Consider the following 9,841-nt stretch of genomic DNA (forward strand, 5'->3'; position numbering starts at 1 on the left):
GAGGGACAGAGAGGAGTCCGTATGTCAATTCGGTTCAACAAGCATTTATTAAGTGACCACCATGTCTAGGGTGCTGGCCTCTGGTTTGTAGCCCATGGCTACACTGACAAGATGTTAAAACTCAACTGCTTAATAGCCTAACCACTAGTAAACAACAAACTTTCCCCCTTTACTTTCTCTGGGCTCCCTCATAGTGTAGTGGTTCAAATGCTGGACTACTAATAAACCAGGAAGACCTGGGTTCTAATCCTGCCACAGATCCTTTTAAGAGTGAGCCTGGCGACTTCCTTTCTTCAGCTCTTCCACTGTACAAGGAAGGGGGGTTGGTACAGACAGCCCCTTAGCCCCTTCCAGCTCTAAATCCATTCTCCTACCCACAGCCTTGGATCTTAATTTCGTTTTCCTCCCAGAGGGCTGTAAGCCTAGAGAAGGGATTTTTGGTCTGCCTGCAGCTGTGTAGTTATTCAAACCAACTTCCGGCTGCCTCTTGTTTGGGGGGAAGGGGGGAGATGGGCGAAGGATGGAAGGCAGCGGAGTGGTGGAGAGTGCAGAATTAACTGCCTGAGAAAGGTCAAACAGCTCAGGTCTGACAGCTGGAAGGAAGGGCAGAAACTCTCAGGCAATTCCTACAAAGCCCAGTGTGGGACACTGAGTCACATCCTTCCCCATTTTCAATCAATACTGGAATTCGTGTCGTGTTTCCCAGAAAGGATAAGCCAATAGCTAAAGAAAAACACTCAAGTTTACCAAAGGGATGTCTCAAAAATCACCAGTTCAAGCCCTCACCACCCTTATTTATTATTATTATTGTTACTCTACAGAGAAAAAACAATCCGAACCTAAGACCCAGACAGGGGAGGTGACTTGCTTAAGGGTGCGTGGCTAGTAAATGACAGAGCTGGCACAGAACTTTGGAACCCAGGTCTCCTTGCCCCCAATCTCATGTTGCTCCCAGTTTCATTTAGCATTCCGAGGGAGAGTAAAGCCAATGAGAAAATCGCTTTCCAGCTGGTGCTCTCTCTCGCCTATGAACCTTTGGGGACGCATGTTTTGCAGTTTTCATTGTGCGTTTATGTCATTGCAAACACAATAACACTGAAATGCTAACTCCTTTCTCCTTGATCCCTGTACATATCAATGCCCATTCTGAAGCTGAAAAGGGTGGGGAAGGGGGAACCTTTCTATTCATTGGCTTCTGTTCTTGGGGAGGAGCTGAATTCCTGGGCTCCCAGGATCTTCAATTCAGAGGTGGAACGGACCCTAGGGAACATCTAGTGCCACCTCTTAATTTTCCAGATGAGGAAACTGAGGCCCAGAGTGATGAAGTAACTTGCCTAAAGCCAAGTACAGTCAAAGCCAGAATTTGAACCCAGGTTCTCTGACTTCAAAGTCTACAAACACTCTTTCCAATGTACCACATATTCCTATTCCTTTTTCTCTATGTGCCATTTTGTGTTATACTTTAGAAGTAAGTCTCATCTGGTTATTAACAGTTGAGGTTTTTCAAGGCCCCTTGATACTCCCTTGCTGTGGTCAGAATAGTGCTCATCTTTTAAAAGACTTTTGTTGTTCAGTCATGTCCAACTCTTTGTGACCCCCTTTGGGGTTTTCTTGGCAAAGATACTGGAATGGTTTGCCATTTCTTTCTCCAACTCATTTTACAGGTGAGAAAACTGAGGCACACAGGGTTAAGTGACTTGGCCAGGGTCACATAGCTGATAAGTGTCTGAAGCTGAATTTGAACTCAGGTCCTACTGACTCCAGAACCTGTGCTCTATCCACTATGCCACCTAGCTGCCCCCTTTCAAAAGATAGTTATGTTTAAAATTCCCCTCATACTATTGCTATTTCTCTGTAGAACTGAGACACTTGTGTCCAAGCATATGACTCCAGTGCTAAGAAATTATCCCATCCCAGTAGCCCTTCAAATGTTATTTTGGGATTAACCCTTTCACTAGGCTATAATTGGCACCTCCTTTCCACCTTCTCCTTCTGGAGGCCATTTCCTTGGCAGTCTTATTTATGAAGGGGCTGGCTTCCTAAGATACTAAAAGCTAAGTACCCAACAATGGGTAATAGTTGCTAAGCAGGACATTGCCCTGCAGTGTAAGGGAAAAACCGTGCTGAAGAAGAAGGTGCTGCTTTGTGAGATAGTGAGTTCCCCGTTCCTGGAGGTCTTCCAGTTCTCTGGCTGATCGCTCGCTAGCAGCACTGCAGAGGGGGTTCTCTATCAGGTACAACTTGGACCAGGGGGCTTCTGAGATCCCTTTCAGCTCTGATATCCTGTGTAATCTGAAGCTGCAACCCAGACGGTGGCTTAAAGTGGGGCTTTTTCTTTCTCACTGACCCTTGCCCTTCTTGGTGCTAGTTTTATGTCTGAGGCATACTTTACTGCCACAAGCTCCGTGCCTCTCTCAGGCATGGAAAGGTCAAGTCTTGGCTTGATTACTGTAGCCCAGCGGTACCCAGAGCAAAAGGGCTCCCAAGAAATCCTCACAGTGGGCTCTAAAAGGACATATGTTTTTCTCTTAGAATATAAACTTCTTGAATGTTTCACTTGTCTTTTATTGTATTTTATCCCCAGCATCTGGCACAGTGCCTGGCACATAGTAGGTGCTTAATTGATAACAAATGCTTATTGATTGATGGGTCAGCACCACCAAGAATAATAGCAGTGCCTAGGACAGAGAATATGTGAGCAGGCAAGTAGGGGCCTTATATACGCGCTCTGAGGATGGAGGGTGAGGCTGGCTGGTGTCAAACTTGATTAAAGCAGGGAAGAAATGTAATCGAGGAAGGAGGGCAGAGCCAGGGCCCAGACAATTGGGGTTTTATGTATGATTAAATTTATATTAAATAAAATAGACAAATGATTAAATGCTTCCTTCCCTTGAACTCTACTACGAAATTGGCAGTTTCTCTCACAGTGATAAATTCAATTAACTTATGATTTTTTGCAGGAGGGGGGCTCCTATTGTTCAGTTAGTTTAGGGGAGGGGTAAACAGAAACAACCAAACAATTGTCACCATTGAGGGGTGCTGACTTTGAAAACAGTGAGATCCTTGGAAGAATTCCATGTAAGATAACATCTCATTTCACAGGAGAATAGATTTAGGGCAGGGAAGAACTTTAAGAGGGCATTGAATCCAACCCCCACATTTTACAGATGAGGAAACTGAGGCAGAGAGTTGTCAAGTGACTTGCCCAGGGTCATATATCTAGTATCCAAGGCAGAATTGGAACCTAGGTCTTCCTAACTCCAAGTCCCATGCCCTATCCACTATGCCATGATTTATGATGATAACAGGAGGTTAAGCCAACAGAACTGAGCGGCAAGTTAGTAATGTATCTGAGCAGTAGCATGAGCAGCCCTTTCTTTATTAGACTTCAGATATCAAAGTGGAGTGAAGCCAGTTTGGCTCTCAGAAGGAGAGTAGGGGGAGAAGGGGAGGGGAGGCAAGGGAAACATATGCTATTTACACTACCAGGTGTCCAGACATCCCTTAAGGGTTTTGCTGGTAAAAGATGAATGAGGAGCCTTCTTCGGTGTCCCTTCTTTCCTACCTCCTCTCCCTGCACCAGACTTCTGGAAAGAGCCTAGAAGACTCCAGCTGATTTAACACCCTGAATTTCAGGACAGAGCAGTGGATCTTAAAGGCAGAGATTATGCCTTATTCATAGCAGCTAACACAGTGACTTGTCTAACCCCATTGGTTAAACTATTCCAGGATGCTAGGGATGAGAGATAACCACATGTTGAGTTATTTGGGGTCAGTGGTAGGGTGAAGGGGTAGAAGTGTTGTCTTTGGGATAAGCTCTGTTTGTTTGGAGCTGAACTGCACCTGCTTAGTTTAGGGAAATTCTGTATATTGATCATAGATTTTGAATTAAAGGGGACATTAGAATTCATAGGGTCATACATTTGGAATAGAAGGGATCTTCGAGGTCATCCAGCTCAACCTCCTTTTTTGAGGAAACTGAGGCTCATAAAAATTAAGCAGCGTGCCCAATGTCACATAGCTGGTAAGCATCAGATGTAGGATTTGAACCCAGAGCCAATATTCTTTTCACTATACCACACTGCCTCCCTGGTAATCATGGGGGCATTAACGTAGAAAGGTTTGGTTATCAATTTCAGTCACCTCCATTTATAGAACAGGAAAGCTGAAATTTAGAGATGTTAAGGAATTTGCCAAAGATCATACAGGTAGTAAGTGGGAGAGGTGAGATTTGAACTCAGGTCCTCCGATTGCGATTCCAGTGTTCTTTCTGCTATATTACATATAGCAAGGTTTCTCAGTGGATAGAATTGGACCTAAGTTTAAATCCAGACTCAGTCGACTCTGTGCAAGTCACTTAACCCTTTGTTTGCCTCGGTTTCCTCAACTGTAAAATGGGAAAAATAACAGCACCTACCTCCCAGGGTTGTTGCGAGGGTCAAACGAGATAATAATTGTAAAGTGCTTTGTAAACCTTAAAGCTGGTTATTAGTTATTACAGCGCCTGGCATATAGTAAGCATTAATGTTATTACTATTATATTATTAAATGTAAGACAACATCACAACATCTCCCTTGTTGGGTTGGATAGTAATTCTGGGGCAATATGGGAATGAATGAAATACCAGGGCCACTGACAGCCTCACCTCATAAATATGTGCTGTTTTTCCCAAGGAGAACCACACAACGGCACCAACCCACCCTGCTACAGAAAAAACAACTCAGAACATATGGTCTCCTGATGGCTGCTCGCAACATCACCTCCGTGGATGGAAACCTTGTTATTGCAATGACTTTCTAAACAAAATGACTCCATGTGTTATTTGTATAATAATAAAAACGGAATAACACAGAGGAGCATTCAACTCAACTCGATGAAGTACCCTCGCCATTTGCAAGCACCAAGCAAGAGTACTTGGCCGTCTTTGGCAATGAAAAATAATTGGAGCAAATTTGTCAAATCCTGATCAACCATTGGGCTTTCCCTGTCCCATCTCAGTCTGTTTTCACTCACTGTTCCATTGGAAGGCACGTATAACATCTCTTTTCAGAAAAATGAGAGAGTTGGAGGACAAATAGTGAGAATGCAAAATGAGATCTTCCAATTTAGTGTTAGCGCTGACTTAGAGTCGTTGGATGAAGATAAGGGGCGGCGATACCTTAACTCACAGAGCGCTAGTGAAGGTGGGAAATGGCAGGAGGAGTCTATTCAGATCAATTACCTCAGCGAGGTTTTAAAGGGTCAACTCTGCTTAGCATACAGGGATACACTTGGAAAAATCTGTTGGCATGTGCAAAGGCATTACATTTAATTGCAATTCCAGAGATTGTTTAATAATAAGGATTTTTAAAGAACTTAAACATGTCATTTTTTAAAATAAAGGAAATGATTTCTTCGGAGCCTTTAATTTTTCTGGTCACCACTTGATGAGGCAGCATAGCATCATGCCTAGAGGGCCAACTTTGGAGCCAGGAAGAGTTCAAGTATTGCTTTTGGCACATAATGGCTGTGTGGGCACCTCTGTGCCCAAAGCAACTTTCTAAAACTATAAATTATAGATAAACTGCTGATTTTGTCAATGAAAGTAGTTTCCTAGGCAGCTAGGTGACTCAGTAGATAGAGCACAGGCCTTGGAGTCAGAAAGACTTGAGTTGAAATCTGGCCTCAGATACTTACTAGCTGTGTGACCTTGGGCAAGTCACTTGACTCTGTTTGCCTCATTTTCCTCATCTATAAAATGAGTTGGAGAAGGAAATGGCAAACCACTCCAGTATTTCTGCCTTGAAAACCCCAAACAAGATCACAAAAAATCAGACATGACTGAACGATGGACCAATAACAACAAAGTTTCCTAAGCTGAAATAGATTCCTTCTATTAATAGATAATGATAGATAGATAACCATGTGAAAATTTGCTTCAGTTCTGCCCTGCTCTGATGAGGCATGGGGAGGGGACATACTAACCTAGGGAGGGAATAATGATAATGGCAATAATAGATAAGGATGAGGCAGTAATATGAAAAATAACAAATAATATAAAAATGATAAAAACTTTCATGCCACAAAAACTCTATCATTCTATTCATCTACATAATAATTTGCTGAACATTAAACATAAAGAATAATAGCAGGCTAGTGACTTGTCCCAGGACAATTTCTGAGCCCTAGGGAACAGAAAGATGAGAAGAATGAAATAATAAGAAATGGCTAACATTTATGTAGCACTTTAAAGTTTGCAGAGTGATTTACATAGATAATCTCATTTGACTGGAGGTTTATTAAGTGCTTTGTATACATAATCTCATTTAGTTTGATTTTAATTATCACTGGCAAGTTGATGTCAGTTCTTTGGTGACTTGTAAAATCTGCCAAGGTCATTTTTTGGTGGGGGGATGGTAAATGCAGGAATAAACAGATTCATTTGGGGTCTGCCAGGTGAGGTCAGACTGGTGGACTATCTTGGGTTAGAGGAAAGAAGGAAAAGTGAGGTGGAGTGGGGGAAGAAGGTAGCAATGAAAGAAGATGGGAAAGACTCAGTTTCCCATTGCAACTGTAGAATACATTGCTGGGGAAACAGTGACAGCAAGGACCTTAACTGTCCTAAAATATCAACATGACAATAGAAAATATTAGCATGGCTAATGATTAATTTTGGGGGCAGCTAGGTAGTTTAGTGAATAGAGAGCTGGGCCTGAAATCATCTTCCTGAGTTCAAATCTGGTGTCAGATACTTACTAGCTGTGTGACCCTGGGCAAGTCACTTACCCTGTTTGCTTCAGTTTCCTCATCTGTAAAATGAGCTAGAGAAGAAAATAGCATACTGCTAGCTGTGTGACCCTGGGCAAGTCACTTAACCCTGTTTGCCTCAGTTTCCTCATCTGTAAAATGAGCCAGAGAAGGAAATGGCAAACCACCCCAGTATCTTTGCCAAGAAAACCCCAAGTGGGGTCACGAAGAATTGGACACAACTGAACAACGGCAAAAAGATTAATTTAAGGCATCATTAAAACCACTCTTCCTTTCAGGTAGTTCCAGTTCTCCAATACCATATAAATAACTAGCTTTGTGATCAGTGTCAGCCCCAAGGGTTATTCTGCCCAGCTGCCTTCAGGGTGAAGGATTTCTGCTCTCAATCCAGGTGGAGGGTTCCCTAGAGCATTGCTACATTTTCACAGTGAAATCGGTTTTCCTGACCTTGATTCCAATCCTGAGCAGTCCCCTAGGCCAGTCAGTTGCACTTTTGTGGTAAATGAGTTTGCTCTTTGGGCTCCTTGGCATGAAATGGTGCTACCTTTCCCCATGTTCCTGCCAAGGTGAAAGATGAGTAAGACCTCTACCTCATCTACATTCCCTGTCCTGTGCCAGACCATTCTGAAGCATTGCCCACCAGTACCCCAGGACCCATTCATTCCTGCCCCCATGCTAGCTGCAGCCTCTTTTATCTCCTTAGAGGATAGAGCTAGGAGCAATGTTTGCAAATTGCAAAGAAACTGCTTTAGGCTTGATGTAAGGAAAAACTTCCTAACAAATTAGTCATGCTAAAGTGACATGGGCTACTGCTGGAGGTATTGAGTTCATTCTCACTGGAGGCCTTCAAGTACGGGCTGGATGACTACTCATCTGGTATGTGGAAGACAGGTTGTTGTTTTTTTACAGTTATGGCCACAGAGGTTCACCTCTAACTCTGAGATTCCGGGATCCCTCCCCCTTTCACCAGGTTCATGGAATTCTGACCTTGATTAACCCTCCCTTAAATCACCAAGGGACATTGCATTTTATGCTGATTTTGACTTCCTCTCCCTCATCCCGTCTGAGTCCCACCTTTCCCCTACCCCCTGTTGCCCCATTCATTCTCTTGCAGTCAGCTCTGCTCCACGGTCTTATTTGGGTTGACAGTCAAAAATTCTGGATGGAAAGTTTTGACTGAAGCCCCAAATCCAAATAATTACCAAGAATGGGACTGTCACCCCAAGGGGATATGGGTGTAGGCAAATGGTCACTGAGTTCCAAGTGTCCCTTGCTTCTCTAAGGGCTATGTGTGGCGCCTGCCTTGTGATCTGGTGTCTATTCAGAGTCAGGTGGGGGTTGAGCAGGCCAGGGTTACTCAAAGACATTGTGGTACCACCTGGAGGATCAATTTGAGTCTCCTGTTTTTTTTTTTCCCCCTGAGCTTCACCTCTGCCTGGCTGTCTGTCTCTTCCCTGGGGTCAAGAGACTATTTGACAGGATTTAGACCCTAGAAATTGCCTTTCCTCCTCTTCCCAGCTTTCCTTGGCACAGTTTTCCCATAGTGTGTAGAATCCTGGAATAATAAGTCTTCAAACTAGATAAGGCTTTAAGGGACCATCCCATCCAGCCCTCTGCCTTGGAGGAGAGTATCCCGATTTTGCAGACTATGTAACTAGGCCCAGAGAGGTTGAACAATTTGTCCAAGGTCACACAGCTTTTAAGTGCCCATCCGCCCCAGTGCTGGCCCCTCCCATCTCCCCCATGCCACTTACCTGAGTTCTCCTTTTTCCTTTTCGCTGATTTTTTCTCAGTCTCATTGGCAGTGGTCCCGGGGACCCCATAGTCCTCCCCTAGGCTCCCTACAGCATCCATGAGGCCGGGGCTGCTTTCACCCACCTCCCCAGAACTCAAGGTTGGGCCTGGGGTGAGTCTTCTCCGGGCCTCAGAGCCAGGGAAATGCCAGTCAGGGGATTGTGAAAAGGCAGGGTGCTGGTCAGTAAGGAGCCTCTCTTCTCGGGGCAGGCTATGGGGTGCAGCAGCCAGGCACGAGGCAGAGAAGTCTGGGTACGTCGGGAAGTCTGGTTTCTGGTGGAAGGAGAATGGAGCAGGAGGGTAATGGGGCAGTGCCATTGGCCCGCTGACCTCAGAATGGGGGCTCCGCAGACAGCCCCACAGTGGGGCTGGAGAATGGGGGCCCCTCATACAGCTGTTGGCTGCCGAATCCATCTGCGTCTCCGGCTGCGGCGCTGTGCTCAGTCCACCCACGAGTTCAGTGGTGACCCTTTTAAATTCAGATTTGAAAAAAAAAAAGGAAACCACCCACCAAAAAAAAAATACAAACCACCCAAGACAACAGAACACCCACCCAGACAACCCCCAAACAAACAAAATCCTTCTCTACCTACAAAAAAAAAATCAAATGTATCTCCACCTCTGTCTCTTTCCACCTATGTAAAACTTCAGCTCCTAACTTCCCACCCTCTACCGAGTCAGCCTGTTTATTTTGGTTCTATTGTAAATGTATTTGCTGGGAAGGGTGGATGTCAATGAACATTTTCACTGTCCTAGCTCAGACCCACCAGCTGGCTAGGAGTCGCTAGCAGCCCAGCCCAAATGCACTTCCCAAGGCCCTGAGACTCCTGTGAAAGGCTGGACAGGGGGGGCTGAGGAGACACTTTTTAAATACTGTGGTGGGGAGAGAATGACAAGCTTCTGAAGTGAAATGTGAGAGAGGGGAAGGAGGGGTTAACCTGCACACATTAGATCCTCCAACCAAAGCAAAGCAGTCAGCTATTAATCATCAGAAACCTTATATGCACATCTAATGGGATTTGCAGATGGAGACTTTTTAAAGAAACATTGTATGTATTTTTTTTAAAGGGGAGAGAGCAGCACACACACAGAAAGTCTTTCATGTTTCCCTGTAACACTATTAAGTTATTTTTATTGCACTGTTAACAAAATTCCCCAAGTCTTGGATTTGGAAAAAGTCTTAAACCAGATCCAGAATCCATCGGATGCCAAATTCCAGGAATCAGAAGCAACAGACAAGCTTGCTGACTGCATTTGATTTAAAGGCCATTCTCATACAGACTGCAAAAGTAAAATTTA

At 44.3% G+C, this 9,841-nt stretch overlaps 1 protein-coding gene across 1 annotated transcript in view; it reads right to left on the reverse strand.

The window, feature by feature from the left end:
• Positions 1 to 9,374, reverse strand: part of MEOX1 (mesenchyme homeobox 1) — a 28,711-nt gene extending 19,337 nt beyond the window's left edge. The window contains exon 1 of the mRNA XM_020972564.2: positions 8,503 to 9,374. Within this exon, the coding sequence (XP_020828223.1) occupies positions 8,503 to 8,956 (454 nt within the window). The 5' untranslated portion in view covers positions 8,957 to 9,374. The remainder of the gene's footprint in view (positions 1 to 8,502) is intronic.
• Positions 9,375 to 9,841: the final 467 nt, after the last annotated feature.

This window comes from Phascolarctos cinereus, unplaced genomic scaffold (assembly GCF_003287225.1).
Source record: "Phascolarctos cinereus isolate Bilbo 61053 unplaced genomic scaffold, phaCin_HiC Scaffold_5;HRSCAF=322, whole genome shotgun sequence".
Taxonomy (NCBI): domain Eukaryota; kingdom Metazoa; phylum Chordata; class Mammalia; order Diprotodontia; family Phascolarctidae; genus Phascolarctos; species Phascolarctos cinereus.